The sequence below is a fragment of the Crocodylus porosus genome, unplaced genomic scaffold (assembly GCF_001723895.1).
Source record: "Crocodylus porosus isolate Cpor-Errol unplaced genomic scaffold, CroPor_comp1, whole genome shotgun sequence".
Classification (NCBI taxonomy): Eukaryota; Metazoa; Chordata; order Crocodylia; family Crocodylidae; genus Crocodylus; species Crocodylus porosus.
This window is the reverse complement of record NW_017728915.1, coordinates 6,395,185-6,411,217: the sequence shown is the minus strand read 5'-3', so window position 1 is coordinate 6,411,217 and position 16,033 is coordinate 6,395,185. Positions and strand designations below refer to the sequence as shown.

At 46.8% G+C, this 16,033-nt stretch overlaps 1 protein-coding gene across 1 annotated transcript in view; it reads left to right on the top strand.

The window, feature by feature from the left end:
• The first annotated feature begins 8,044 nt into the window (after positions 1-8,044).
• The window catches only part of RFWD3 (ring finger and WD repeat domain 3), a 28,650-nt gene continuing 20,661 nt past the window's right edge, over positions 8,045-16,033 (top strand). Inside the window, exons 1-5 of the mRNA XM_019535612.1 lie at positions 8,045-8,122; positions 10,767-11,130; positions 12,360-12,583; positions 13,953-14,047; positions 14,144-14,341. Of these exons, the coding sequence (XP_019391157.1) occupies positions 8,077-8,122; positions 10,767-11,130; positions 12,360-12,583; positions 13,953-14,047; positions 14,144-14,341 (927 nt within the window). The 5' untranslated portion in view covers positions 8,045-8,076. The remainder of the gene's footprint in view (positions 8,123-10,766; positions 11,131-12,359; positions 12,584-13,952; positions 14,048-14,143; positions 14,342-16,033) is intronic.

The window sequence follows — 16,033 nt, the reverse complement described above, 5'->3', positions numbered from 1 at the left end:
AGTCACTGTTTCCCTGAGCACCGCCAGGAGTGACCAGGAATAACGGTCACAAGCTGGCAGAGGGTAGATTCAGACTAGACATCAGGAGGCGTTACTTCACTGTCAGGGCAGCTAGGATCTGGAACCAACTTCCAAGGGAAGCAGTGCTGGCTCCTACCCTGGGGGTCTTTAAGAGGAGGCTAGACAAACACCTTGCTGGGGTCGTTTGACCGCAGTACTTTTTTCTGCCATGACAGGGGGTTGGACTTGATGATCTGCTCAGGTTCCTTCCGAATCTATCAACTATGAAACTATGAACTGGAAACACTTTCTTTTTCACCAGGCTCATTATCCAATCCATTTTCCTGAAAGCTTAAGCTAATAGCCAGTTCCAGGTGACATCTGCCTGAGGAACAGCTAGCTCTCTCAGTGTTAGAGGTGAATCCAAGGCCCAGACACCCCTTTATGGCACCCGAGCATAGCATTTCTTCCTTGTGAGCCTGTCAGGAAGTGATATTAATAACTAGAGTGTTCCATATTCCATGCTTGTAGCTTCAGATTCTGGAATACCCTAGACTCAAGCTTGCCCAGTTTAAAGGAGACATGGAGAGCACCACTGAAAAACAGCTGGGAGCAACACTACAAGGACAGGGGAAAAGCAGCAGAAACCTGAATAATCAGGGAGACACTGCCTGAGTCACAGATCAGAGCAGGCCTGCTTCCTCCCAGCAGATTGTCTGCCTTAGGCCTACAATGAATCCCTTACTAGCAAACCCTAATCAAAATGTCCACTATCTGTCTTCCTAGTGCAAACAAACAATCATTACCCTCTTCCCCACCCATTGCAGATAGACTTCTCATTGTGTTTTAGGAACTAGACCTTTGGTGTGACAGCCACTTTCTGAAGAAGGAGGGCATGAACAGAGCTGATCAATGACCTCTATTTTTCAAGACTGGATACAACTAAATACAGTGCCCAGTTACTAAACTGGATACAACTAAATACTGTGCCCAGATCATCTCCTAGGTTTAATTCTCTCTATGCTATTTGTGCACTGAAGGCTAGTTTGCATCTGTAAGTTATTACCTGAGGGCAGTGGAGAGTGGTATTTGGAAAAAATATCCATTTCCAGTACTGATTTGAGATTTAGGGTCACTCTTCCAAAACTGGGACAATCCAGAAAAAGGTAGGATATGAGGTTACTTTCCTCAGAATGCTGGAGGCAGACCAAGTGCTTTCAAAGTATTATCTGTGTTAAGGCTGCAATTGAGAGATTTTTTCTGAACAATAAATATTTTATATTTGAGAGACACTTGTAGAGACACTTGAAAACCAACAACTGGTAGGTGAATGCTCCTGGACTGGAGAGTGCTGGGCATGTGATGGGGAAGGTGTGGGCTGTAGGGATGCAGGTTGCATATCCTCACAGGAAGATGTGCAAACTGTGGCACCTCATCCTGGGGTCAGTGATGGGGGCATGTGGGAAGGGCACAGCTGGCTCCAGCGCTGTCCAGAGTGGGCTGAGATCATAGTATTACCGTGTGACTGTTCAGAACAACTTCTAATGCATCATGGTTACGCTTATTACAATCTAAACAAAACACATGCTAAGTGCCCTGTGTGACAAGGTACAAACATTCCTTCATGCAAAGTTAAAGGTGTGTTCACATCCTTAGGTAAAAGTCCTCCTAGGTTGTTCATGACGTTGTTACATTCAAGGGTGGGTCTGACCATCAAGCAAACCTTAGTTATAGGGTTCTTAAAGAGTGAATTCTACCCTCCTGTGGTGGCCAGAACCAGAGTGGTTACTATCATAAGCAATAAATATATGCTCTTGGAGACATTCAGGCAATTGTCTAAGCGATTAAGATTAGCTCATGCAAAGCTTGTAAGTTTGCGACCTGCAAGTGGAATTTGTCTGTCACAATGTAACTAAAGTGTTGAATCTAACTGTTTGCACTGATCATGAGACTGACTAGGCCCCAAAAATAAGCCAAACTACAAGATTAGCTGATCTAACAGGTTTTTTAAAGGTTAAGCCGTAACAAGATCTGACCACCTTATATAATTAGCACATTCCTAGGAATCCAAGAAATAAAAAAAACAGGGGTTGAGTTTGTGCAGGTAATGCTAATTTCAAACCTCTAAGTAACGTGATGTAATTTGCTTACTGGGTGAACCCAAGTTCGGCCCGTAACCTTTCATGATAATTTCTAACACCTTTTGATCTCATAGGGTAACAGCTATAGGGCAGGATTGTGACTGGCTCTAAAGCCAACAGATTAGCATAAGATAAGGCATAAAGGAACGTGCGTGGCAAGTGACTAGTTAGAAGGACGAGACAGAAGCACCATCGCTGTACCAAGCCTGGACCCCAGACTCCCAGTGTGAGTGAGGACTGGATCCTGACCAAGGGACCTTCCCAGTGACCCCTCGGACAGCGTTGATCGGGGATGCCTGACTTTGCTGGAACAACTTGGCGCGCATCTGCCATAAAGGGACTGCCGATAAGCTGCCAACCCCATATGGGAACTTTTTGTCATTCTGTCTATCTGTTGTTATCTATCACTGTGCCTGACCCGGAAGCCAGGTCAGACACAGTGGGCCTAGACTAGGTGAGCCAGCAAAAGAAAGGAGGCTGAGGCCAGGAAAGCTGAGCCCCCAGCAAGGGTGTGTAGGCCTGAGGTGGCCTGCTATTAGGTTGGGGCCAAGTCCCCACTGAAGTGATTCATTGTTAACACCTATGACGTCTGGGCATGGCTGTAGGGGAGGTCAGAGGCCCTGAACAGCTTTTAAGGCTACAAATACTATGAGGGGGGTGGATGGCCAAGAGAGCACACTAAGCATGAAGTAGGACTGTGACCAGTGACATCCGGGTGGGATCTGCTGGCTGTCAGAAGAACTGAAGATTTGCTCTAAGGCCCTTAGGCAGCCTTTCTTAGTATTCAGTAGTTACATCAAGACAAGGTGTAGCAGGCAAGAAGGGGGGAGGGGATCCTAGAACCATAGCAGGGCAAGGGTTGCATGGCCACCAGGGGGCCACCCCTGGAGCACAACTTGCTATAGGTGCACACCATGTCCAGTCCAGTCCAGCGAAGCTGATACTTGAGAATTACCAACTCAGTGCTGGTAACATTGGCTTCAGCAGGGATGCTGGTGTTTGTGAAGCAGTCTTCCCATTTGATGTGGAGGATTTTCCAAAGGCATTGTTGATAGTACCTCTCTAGGCTCTTGAGATGACGACAGTAGGTCACCCATGTTTCGCATCTGTAATGGGAGGGAAGGGGTAATGGCTGCATTGTGGACCTGGATCTTGGTGTCTGTCTGGAGACTGCAATTAATAACGACAAATCAAAGCAATTTCCCAAAAGAGACACTTCCACTCTGGATCATGCGCTGGATCTCCTCATCAGTGTTCAGTCTCTGAGAGAGGGGGTTACTGAGATAGGGGAAGTGCTTGACTACTTCCAGGGTCTTTCCCTCAATGATAATTTCATGGCCTAGTGTAGGCTGATAGACTACTTTAGTCTTCTTGATGTTGAGAGACTCAAAATTCAGTAGGCTTCAGCAGAGATCCAGTGTGGTCTGGAGGTTGTCCTCAGTGTGCACAAGGATGGTGCAGTCCTCAGCATATTGGAGGTCAATAGGGTCGTTTTGAGGACTCTGGTTTTTTGAGTGGAAACATCCCAGATCTATGCAACTCAGCAGGGTGAGACCGGAGACTCCTAATATGCCAGGAATCTTGGAATATCTGAGCATGGGAACCCCCACTCCAGGGCCAGCAAAGAACCACTTTGAAGAGTGGTCTTATTACCCTAAGGGTGATTCATTTTCAGTTTGGGTGCTAACAAAAAGTTAAAATGTTTGTATGATGAGAAAGCTGAACCAATGCCAAATGTAACAGTCCTGGTTTTTCTACAGGTTTACCTTAAACATTACTTACCCCTTTGTGGTCAAGAATGTTAATGTTAATGCATTTTATTCATGAAGGTGAATACTTCAAAAAAGGAGCTTTTTAAGAAGGCGTACACCTCAAACTTAATAGCACGCCACACAAAGTTAAAACCCTGAAATTAAACAAGTGCTTCAGATTGTTGTTATTCGATGATACATTTGTAGTTAGAGTCATGTCAGACTAGAATTCTACTGATGGCCAAACTTCTGACTTCAGTTTCCAGATCAAAGATGGCATTGTCCATTTCAAGGACAGCACTTATGTCCCACATGGTCAGCCATGACTCCAAAATATTTGAATTCTGTTATGACCCATCCTTTTTTGTCACTTTAAAACATTTAAGTATGTGCCCAACATTTCTGGTGGCCAAGGATATTCTTTAACAAGGACACACTGTGTGAAATGCACCATTTCCCCTCATGCCATTAACAACCACATTTCAACCTGGGATATTCACTTCCATCTATTTCATTTGTTGAGCTCCTCAGCTCTGAAGGCAACAGTTGTTCTAGTCATTATTGTTCAACTATTTAATGTTATATTTCATCCTACAGTCCCCACCTAAGGAAAAGGCACAAACCCGTTTGAATGTTTTCTTCAGACCTCATGATTTACAATCTAGCATTGCTACCAAGAGGCAAGTAAAAGCAGTTTTAGCATCAACTTATGAAATTTCTGAACACTGAACAGAAATAACATCTTGACTCTTCCATAAAGCTTTATGGAATAATAATTGGCTGATGTGATTGCAGAGTTGCTGGCCACTATATTTGAAAACTCTTGGAGCTTGAGGAGGTCCCAGATGATTGGAAAATGGCAAATATAGTGCCGATGTTTAAAAAAGTAAAGGAGGAGGATCCAGGGAACTACAGACCAGTCAGCCTCACCTCAGTCCCTGGAAAAATCAGGGCACAGGTCCTTAAGAAATCCATTTCTAGGTGCTTGCAGGAGAAGAAAGTGATTAGGAACAGTCAACATGGATTGACCAAGGACAAGTCATTCCTGATAACTGGCTCTGTGGATGTGGGGAAAGCAGTGGGCATGATTTACCTTGACTTCAGTAAGGCTTTTTATATAGTCTCCCACAGCACTCTTGTAAGCAAGCTAAGGAAGTATGGGTTGGATGAATGGACTGTAAGGTGGATAGAAAGCTGGCTAGATCATTGGGCTCAACAGTATCAATAGCTCAATGTCTAGATGGCAGCTGGCATCAAGCAGAGTGGCCCAGTGGTCCTGGGGCTGATTTTTATTCAATATATTCACTAACAATTTGGAAAATGGGATGGAGTGCTTCCTCAGCAAGTTTGCGGATGATACCAAGCTGGGGGGAATAGTAAATATACTGGAGAATAGGGCTAGGATTCAGGGTGACATCAACAAATTGGACTGGATCAAAAGAAATCTCATGTGGTTTAACAAGGACAAATGCGAAGTCCGGCGCTTAAGATGGTAGGATCCTATACACTGCTACATGCTTGGGACCAACAGGCTAAGAGGCAGCTCTGAAGAACAGGAGCTGGGAGTTACAGTGAACAATAAGCTGGATATGAGTCAACAGTGTGCCGTTGTTGCCAAGAAGGCTAACAGCATAGTGGGCTGCATTAATAGGAATATTGCCAACAGATTGAGGGAATTATTCCACTCTATTTTGCACTGGTGAGGCCACATCTGGAGTATTATGTCCAGTTTTGGGTCCTCCCCTACAGAAAGGATGTGGACAAATTGGAGAGTTCAGTGGAGAGCAATGAAAATGGTTAGGGGGTTGGGGCACATGGCTTATGAGGGAACTGGGCTTATTTAGTCTGCAGAAAAAAAGAGTGAGCAGGGATCTGATACCTGAAGGGCGGTTCCAAAGAGGATGGAGCTAGACTGTTCTTAGTGATGGTAGATGACAAAACAAGAGCAATGGTTTCAAGTTGCAGGAAGGGAAGTTTAGGTCAATTATAAGCAAAACTCTCTCACTAGGAGGGTGGTGAAGCACTGAAATGGGTTACCCAGTGAGGCTGGTAGAATCTCCATCCTTGGAGGTTTTTAAGGGCCAGCTTGACAAAGCCCTGGCTGGGATGATGTAGTTGGGGCTGGTCCTGCTTTGGGCAGGGGGTTGGACAAGATGACCTCTTGAGGTCCCTTCCAACCTTAATTTTCTATGATTCTAATCATGCAGACCATCAGAAGGCACCAAGTTTTGCTTTTGGCAACAGGGTATGGCTGAAGACAGAAACTCATCTGCATTTAACCTTCAAGCAAGTTGGACCAATGATAAATGAGCTTATTCAAAGTCCTTCAGCAAATCATCCCCATCACTTTCAACCTATAGCAAGTTAAGTATGTGAAAATGAATCCAGCAACTCTCTCTCCTTCCCCTGTTTGGTCATTGCAGCGTTGGAGACCATCAGACGCTAGCTGTAAAAAGGGGTTTGCAAGTAGCCCATTAGTTGGGGCAGACTCTCCTTCCTTTGATACTGCCTTGTTTGGCTTAGCAGAACAAAGGCTGAGAGGGGATGTGATTGTTCCCTATACAAAAACTCATCCAGAGAGTAAACACCAGGAAAGAAGAGTCAAAAGATATAGCCCACGTGTCAGATCTGACCTGTGGAGCCCTATCATCTGACCCATGTTGCTGCCCGTGGGTCTCAGATTGGACCAGGGCCGCAGACTCAGACTGGTGTGTGCTGGACCATGTCTGCTGCATGTATCACACAGGGCCAGATCCTGCACATGTGGGGCTAGGTCCAGCACTTGCACTACATGTGACGTGTGCTGCCTGTAGTGCTTGCACTGGAGCAGGCTCGTGCTCTGGATCCAGGATGCAGAGCTGGTCTGTGGGCCTGCTCTCAAGCAAGATTTTCTTGAGATGCTTCTCAAGCAAGTCCCGGGACGTCATTCTCCTGTTGTACTCGGCCTTGGTGAGGCCACAGCTGGAGTACTGCATCCAGTTTTGGGCTCCATAATTCAAAAAGGATGTGGAGAAGCTTGAGAGGATGCAGAGGAGAGCCATGTGCATGACCAGAGGTCAGGAAAACAGCATTACGATGAGAGGCTGAAAGCAATGGGACTCTTCAGCCTGGAAAAGCGCAGGCTCAGGAGTGATCTGGTGGCCATCTACAAGTTTATCGGGGTGACCACCAGGATCTGGGGGAACGTCTGTTCACCAGAGCAACCCAAGGGATGACAAGGTTGAACGGTCACAAACTCCACCGTGACTGTTTCAGGCTGGACACAAGGAAGAATTTCTTCACTATCTGAGCCCCCAAGGTTTGGAACAGACTGCTGCCAGAGGCGGTTCAAGCACCTACTTTGAACGCCTTCAAGACACATTTGGATGCTTCTCTTGCTGGGATCCTATGATCCCTGCTGACTTCCTGCCCCTGGGGCAGGAGGCTAGACTCGATCCTCCCGGGTCCCTTCCAGCTCTAATGTCTATGAAATCTGGTCCCCTGCTACTCATCCAACCTGCCCACCGTCTTGGTGCTACTCAGCCAGCCTGTAGGGCTGGATGCGTTTGATGTCCCTGCTCTAAAAGAAACACTTAAACCAGAACACATCCTTATAAACTTATCGGAAATATATTTGGCCTGGAATTCGGAAGTTCTCATAGCAGGGTAAAGAGTGATGTTGTCACCATGACGGTCCTCAGATCACGCGAGGCAAGGGTTTCTTAGGGTGACATTTCTTAGTGGACCAACTCCGTGGCTTGTGCAATAACAGGTCACACCTCAGAGATCCTCGTCTCCTCGCAGGAGGGGGAGTAAGACAAGATCTCCCCTCCCCCGGCATTTGAATGCGCGCTTTCTCGCGCCCTTTCCCTCGTCAGAAGGCTCCTCCAATGAAAACTCCCTTCCGGGCGCTGTGTCCCGCCTTCGGCTTTGGTGATCGATAGGCAACTCGCCAATCATAATTGAGCACTGGGGCATCATTTCTGTTCCGTGCCGCCGCTAGGCCCGTCTGGCCAATAAAAGTAGAGTGTGTGAACCTCCCCTCCTCCTTCCTCCCGGCCCCTGGCCGAATGGGCAGCGTCCGCATCCAATAAGAATGCTCCTTGCGACGGCGGGCCGCCCAATAGGAGGAGGGGTTGCGTTGACTGAGGGCTCAGCCCCCCAATGAAGTGGCGGGGCGGGATGTGAGGCTGCAGCGTGAGTCGATGGCTGCCGTGGTAGGGCCGTTAGAACTGGCGGCCACAGCGCGAGGTGAGCGCGGGCTCGGGCCCGTCCCGCACAGACGCGCTGCTCCATTTCGGCCGCCCCCTACGGCGCGGCGAGGGGCGCGGGACCCTGCGGGCAGCGCGCGGCCGAGCCGCGGGGGCCTGACTTTGACCGGCCCGCGCACAGTGTCTGCCTGCCCTCCGGGGTGGGTTTGTCGCTTTCTTGCTCTGCCTCGTATTGACGCCTGCCGAGATGAGGTGGATGCAAGCTAGGCCGGCTCCCCTTTCCCACCGCTGCCCTTTGCCCCTCTCACCAGGATGTAGAAGGGATGGCAGCTCCAGCCCCAGTTGACGGCCAGGGCCAGATGTCAGCACTGTGGCCGGAGCCAGCATGTGCTCTGTGCCCTGGGCCAGAATCAAACCCAGAGCCGCAGCTCGGGGCAAGGGGTGGGGGTAAGGCTGCTTGACTTCTCCATCATTCACCCCCATGCTGCTGCATAGCTCATTGTAGTGGGGGGGAGACAAATTTAACATGACCCTCCAATAATGAAATTTTTCCACATGGGGGAGGCATAGGCAAGGGCAGGATGCTGCTACCTGCTCTGGAAATGTGGGCTGTGCAAGGCTCTCCTGGGCAGGGCTGGGAGTGGAGGGAGGGGGCTGGGCCCAGGCTGCACTGGAGCAGGCAGCAGCTGCGCTAGGAGGGGCAGCTATGGAATGGGCTACAACCACCTTGCATTTCTCTGTAGCACCCCGCCCAGCACCACTACTGCCCACCACAAGCACTGGGCTCTTCCCCATGGAGCCCAGTGCAGTTTCCAGCCCCGGGTGCATAGTGGCAGCCCACCTTCACCCTGCACACAGATCTGGGGGGCATCCACGCATGCCCCCTGGATGAGCTGTGGCTCTGTCCCACACCTTGCTCTATTCCATCCCAGCCCCCCTATCTCCCTCACCATGAGGGACTCAATCTGCGTCCCCTCCCCCCCATTCCCACCCCAACAGACTTACTGGCTGAATGCTGCTGTCAGGCTGCACTCCTGGCCCTGTGCATTAGGGCTCTGCGAAGCTTCAGTCACCAATTTGATTTAGAGAAGATTTGGCCCAATTCAGCAGCCAAATCTCTGAATCCAAATCGAATCAGGAGACCTATTAAAGGTCTGAATCAAATCCAAAGCCTCCGAATTGATTCTGATAGACCAGGGAGAGGCAGGCACAGCTGGGTGGCTGCAGGTTCTCCTATGCCTGCCTCTCCCTGGGTGGGGGGAGCTGTGGGAGAAGCCCCTATGGCTGTTTTCCCAGGCCCCATCCCCCGCACTCACTGGCTGCAGGAGCAGTGATTGGGGCCTCTTGAGGGCTTGTGGCAGAGCCCTCCTGCGCAATGGGGGGCAGCAGGGGTCGTGCCCCCCTGCACAGTGGCAACTCCCCCATGGTGTGTGTGCAGCGTTGCGTGCTGTCTGGGAGCTGGGGCTGCTGGGGCTGAGCACTGCTGGGCTCCAGCTAACTGTTGAAGCTGCCCCAGCTTCCAGACTGCGCGGCATCCTGCTGAACCATGCTGCTCCCATGCAATGCGACAGCTGCTGTGCAGGTGCCAGGTGTGGGGAGTGATCCCCACGCTACACAGGGGGCTCTGCCACAAACCTTTAGAGGCCCTGATCGCAGCTGCTACATCCGGTGAGTGTGGGCTGCTTTAAAAAAAAAAAAGTGCCAGGGGGCTCAGCCAGGCAGGGGTACGGCTAGGCAGGGCAGCTATGGTGGCTTCTCCCATGGCTCCCCCTGCCCAGGGAGAGGCAGGCACACCTGGAAGAGCCGTGAGAGGACTTACGGCCGCCCAGCTCTGCTTGCCTCTCCCCAGCCGATCCGAATCAGTGCTGAATCTCCAATTCTGATTTGACTGAATTGAATGGGGACAGTGATATGAATCACTGAATTGAATCACTGTCCTCTGAATCAGCCGAATCCGAATCAAATACTTGCTTATTCGCACAGACCTAGTGTGCATGCTGCAGCTGTGCACATGCACGTAACATTTATCAGTGACATTATCAGCCACATCAGCCAAAAAAGGCTGATTGCATTTAATGTCAATTTTCCTTTTATCGGTACCAATACCATATGGACTGATATATCGGTGTACCTCTAATATATATCTTATTCACAAATATTCATTTGTGTTTTTCACCATAGTATCTGAGAACCTTATGATACTTTTGAGATTATTTTTGATTAAAGATATGAAGCGCCAGTTAAGATTTGCATATCTTGCTTTTTCTATTGCTGAAAGCGTTTCCCAAAAACACTTTCTCAAATATAAAAATTATCTATATGTATCATGGTTTTTTTTAATATGTACCAGAAGGTGAGCCAGGAATTTCTGTCATCAAAAGACTGACCCTTTTTTTTAAAGAGGGTCTGTTGGATCACAGATTTAAAAGTTGAGGAGGATGGGAATGTTTTTTTTCTCTCAGCCAACTGACACATGAATATAATCTGAAATTCTCAAGTTAATATGGGAGGGAGGTAAACATGGTGAGAAATGGTGTCCAAGGTATCTAGGTTATTAATCCTAGAGACTTTTTTGGAGTTCATTTGCATCTTTATACTGGCAGGAATCAATTGAACAATGTCACTTATCTTGTATCTCATTGATTGATTGATTGATTTTTTTTCCCATTCCATGCCTCTTTCAGAAATGGCACAGGAAAACATGGAAATAGATCTCCAGCCAGCAGTACAGGAATTTCCTGTACAGGCTTCTGGTCATTCTCTGCTATCATTGTCAGCTAATACTCCAGTGCCTGGTGAAGAAACAGAAGGCGTTGCAGCTCCTCCTAGTCCAGAAGAAACAGATGATGAGTTTGACCCACAGTTGAATGGTGCATCTGCTGTAGATAGGCTGCAAAGGCTACGTGGGGTATTAGAGTTGTTTCAACTGCAGGCTACACAGCCGGTCACACAACAAGAACAACACTTTCCTCTCCTGGTATCACCAGCAAGAAGAACTCGTCGCCAGCAGCAAAGAGTTGGTGGGTCCCAAAGGACAGGCAATGCCAGGTATAGTTGAAATAGAATTTCCCCAAACCTGTGAACTGCCATATTTATTGTATTATGTTGCTCTGTGGAAAGTCCTTTTCAGTCTAGCTTCATGAGTAAGGTCAAACTCCATGTATCCTACCCATCTTACAACTGAGTAGATGGTACCAAGTTTCTTCGCATCTGCTATTTAGACTCGTGGAAATCAAAGTTTTTGGCAACACCTTTTATTCATTACTTAAATATTATGGTGGTACACACTTCCAGAATAACTGCTTTAGAGAATCTGGTCCTATGCATACTGTGTCTGTAGACAGTGTCCTTATCAGCAACTGGGAAAATTTCTAGGCATAGTTGTAGGCAGTGTCCTCCATGAGGCCTTTCCTGCAAGAAGTAGTTATAATGAGGACTGCCACTGGAAGTCTGGTTATATGTTTCAGCCCCATAAGAAGGGAGGTTCATGCAAATAATGAACCATGTGCAAAAATTTGCTCCTCGCTCTCAGTGCTATTTATGCAGTTTTCCTGATGACTGACTAGGTAATGTGAAATTAATAAACCATAGAGGAAGCAAGGGTTAACTTCCCCACTGCTTCCTCTCTCCGGAAGTCACACAATCAAGCTCCCTCTTGTTTGTTTTCCTTCTGGCTCTTTCATTCCTGGCTGACCACAATACAACTTAAACAGGAAGGGGCTTTCAGACCTGTCTTGTCTGTTTCATGATGGTTAGGTGGTATCCCTGTGAATTGGGAAGTCAGAGGTCAAATCCCTTCAAAAGCTGAGCATAGAACCTGGGTTCTCCAGGTCCTCTCTCCCTTGGATAACAGCTATAACCTGCCAGGCTAGTAGGTAAGAGAAATGGGACATACGTGTCAAGCAGTTGCTAATCATTGTTTCAGATTTTAGAATCAACCCCCAAAATTGTGGGCAGAGTGCATCCAGAGTGTAATTGAATTGTGGTGGAGTATGAATGGACTTAAGTACCTCCTGCACAGCATTACATGTACTCAGAAATGATTCGGGAGACTCAGACTTCATTGTGTCCAGCAGAATGCAGCTTTGTAAGGCATTTGGGCACATGCATGCAATTCAGATCAGTATGTAAGGTAACATTTTATTTCCCTAAAATGCACAAGTAACACACAATTCTTAGGATACTATTGGGTAATTTAGGTGCCTAACTCTTGTGCTTGCTTATATTAATATGAAAGAATACTGTGATTTTTTTTTTTTTCTTCTTCTTGTTTTCAGGCCTGGGGCACAATTAGATAGGTATTTTAGTTATAGCAGGACCCAAGGGTCAGTAACAGTAGCATCTCCACTGCTGGAGACTTTGCGTCTCCCAGTGAACAACACAGATCACAGCTCTGATGAAACCGTGGAGTTGAGCGACTCTGACAGCAGCAGCTCTTCGGAGGTGGGTACAGCAGCAGCAGCAGCCCAGGAGGAAGCACCTGCAGCAGATGGCTTGAGAGGTTTGTGTTGCTTAGGGTTCAGCATGATGCAAAAAGTGGCAGGCATTTCTCACACTACATTTCCGAACTTGACCATGGCAGCATTTCGTAGACAATTTTTTTCAGGATTTAGAATAGAGTTGTGCATGGTTCTAGGATCAGTCTTCTCTCATCTGGTGATAAGTAGGCAGTTATCATCATGCACGCTGGCGACTAATTTTCCAGCGCACTGCATGTGACTGCTTTTTACAATCTAACTGATGTGTCTTGGAATTCTTCAAAGTAATAATAAAAACATAACCTGGAGATTATTCTGTTTCCTATTTCATGTCCTCCCTCTGATCTCTGTTACTGACCATTATCCTGAAAACAGGAAGCCAGGTCCTCAAGTATTGTATATTGATACAACTTCTGTTTAGTTTACGGAAGCTAAGCCAACTTACAGTGTAAAATCTGGCCCAGGTTTTTGTATGTCTTAAGCATTCACTAACTTTGGTTGATTATTCTTTGATTTATGTAGCTTTCCTTCACATTTTCCTGAGCAGAAGATATTAGTGCACTTGGATCAGTATTTCTAAACCTTTTCTAGCTACATAGTTGCAGTAAAAAACAAAACTGAGAAAACCCTTCACTCTTATAATTAAAGAAGGAATAAAAAGTGCATCTATGAGGAACAGTTTAAAGTTTACATAATTTGCTGGGGAAAACTAAAATATTTGTTCTTGAGAGAGAAGTTACAGGAAATAGGGGAATGAGGGTTTTTTTCCTCCTGTCTGTAAGCATATGAGCATATGTGGAGACAAGAAATTGTTTACAAAATACGTTGCTTGTGGGATACAGCAATGGCTACCATTTAAGGAGTACATCTGTATCATTGGATATGCTGAAATTCTGCTTCTTTATATAACTAGAAAAAGATTTCTTCAGCACTTACCTTGGGGAAGGAAGACACTTAGAAAAGATAGCGGAGCAAAAAGTTGTCTCCTGAGTGCTGTTTACAAGATCCATCACACGTTAACCCACTCCTTGCTCTCCTAGCACAGAGGAGGATCCAATCATTTCTCCAACAGGAATTTTGTAGTTCCCCTTTTCCCTTTGATTTTATTTATTTATTTTGTTCCCTATTTGTTACCTTGTTTCCAGAATGAACACCTGGGTCAGTGGTTTGTTATAAAAATGCTCTGATTTTCCCCCCTACTTTTTGCTTAAAGTAAATGATGCAATTCATCCTTCGAGTTTTGTTGAATTAAGCTTTTGCTTGTAATTGGCATCAGTTACTGAACTGTTTATTTGGATGTCCTAAAATATTACAGCTGCAGATGGGAAATAGTAGGTTAGAACTGAAGTAATGGTTTGAATCTGTTCTTCCTTTGTCCTGTCCCCTCTGTAGCTTCTGATCAAGTGCAAACAGAGGCCCCTGGAGCTTTGTATTTTGCAGAGCATGAAAATCATAATGGTGAGGGTGCCACAGTCCAACAGAAACAGGTAAAATGAACCAGCTATCTCTGGCTACCTTTATGATCTGTGCAGTCTTATATTTATTTGGTGTTAGAATTTATTTTTGTTTTATATTTATTTTAGACAAGTCCACTAAAGAAACCTGATACAACAGTTCCCACTGCACCCTTGGATGATGAAGAGGGAGATATCTGCACCATCTGCTTTGAGCAGTGGAGCAATGCTGGGGAGCACAGGCTCTCTGCACTCCGGTGTGGACACCTCTTTGGGTATACTTGCATTGAAAGGTGGCTCAAGGGTCAGGCAGGGAAGTGTCCCCAGGTAATGTATACTTATGTGTATTTAAAAATACTTGCTGTCAAGTAATGTGTGCCCTCATTCTGACCACTATTGATAGAAAACATTGAGAGGAACAACTTTTGGGTTTTTTAAATCTATATTAACAAAAATAAGCCAAAGAAATTTAAGTTTTTTTCCTTATAATTTTACCAAGATTAGTTTATAATGTCCTGAAAGGAACTTTAAATGTTTGCTCCATCTCAACATATTCTGGGTGAAATTTGAGGTTGATACTCGTTCTTGATATAGATGGCTAGATAAATAGTAGGGGTGCACTGATAAAGATTTTTTGGGCCCGTACTGATGGCCGAGTATTAACAAGCCATATCAGCCAATACTGATCCGATTGTCAATATGCAGCCCAGCAGCTTGCAGAGCAGAATCCAGCTGGTAAGTCTGTTGTGGGGGAAAGGACATGGGGGGGCAGATTGAGGACCTCATGGTGAGGGAGGAGCAGGGCTGAGGCTGGGGCAGGTGTTGCCCAGCTGGGGCAGGGTGTGGGACAGAGCCGTGAGCAGCTTGTCCAGGGGGTGCAAGGAGTGGGAAGCAGCTTCCAGTGCTGCGTGCACCCCTGGGGGAGGCATGGGGGAGTGTGCCCACTGGATCTGTGTATGGGGTGAAGGCAGGCTAGAGCCAGGGCAGCGCCTGACTTCTCAGCAGGGGGATTGGTTTGGGGCTGTGCTTGGGCCAGGTGGTGACTGTGCTGGGAAGGGGGCTCTGTAGCACCCCCTCCCAGTGCTGCCACTGTCCAGCCCAAACACAGCCCTGGCCCAGCCACCCTGCTTGGAAGAACCCGATGTCAGCCCAGCGCCCACAGTGGCAGCCTGCTCTCGCCCCACACAGATCTGGGGGACATATACCCCACCCCCCATTTCTCCCCTGGGGTGCAAGTAGCAGTGGGAACCACTGGCCCGCCTCTTCACACCCACAGAGCTGCTCTGTTCTGTGCCCAGTGCCACCCCAGCTGGGCAGCACCCATCCCTTGTCCCTCAACAGATTTACCAGCTAGACACAGCTCTTCCCAGCTGCCAGTCTGGCTGTATGCATGCTGCGGCTGTGTGCATGTCCACAGTGTTTATCGGCAATGTTATCAGCCACACCAGCCAAAAAAAGCTGATTCCCAGTAATGTCAATTTTCCTATTATCGGTGCTGATACAATATGGACTGATGAATCTTTGAACCTCTGATAAATAAATAGATGGGACAAAAGACTGAGTGGCAAAGTCCTATTATAAAACTTGGTTTGAGGACACTATTGTGTGTTTTTGGAAGTGGCAGGCAAGACTATTTTTTCTTCAGAATAAATGTCTCTCTGTAGAAGTCAGGTAAGCTGTCACAGTTGAAAATAAAACTTCCTTTGGAGTTTTCTAAATTAGTGGCTAAAAACCTGGTGTCCTGGTCAGGTGTGTAAATTAGCTTCTAATAACCACAGCTGCATTGGAGCTACTGCTAAGTGCTAGGTAGCCAGTTTTTTTGCTGTCTCTGCATTCCATATCTGCCACTGTTAAAGTGAAAAACGCTAAGGAAACTTAGAGTGAAGTGGTGCCAGATTAGGTTAAGAAACCCAGTAATCTGAGCCTGTTTTCTTTTGAAAGGAGTCTCATTACTTGTCATCAGGTATGAGGCTGCCTTTAAACCACATAGAAATTAAAGTAGCACAGTATTATCTTAAA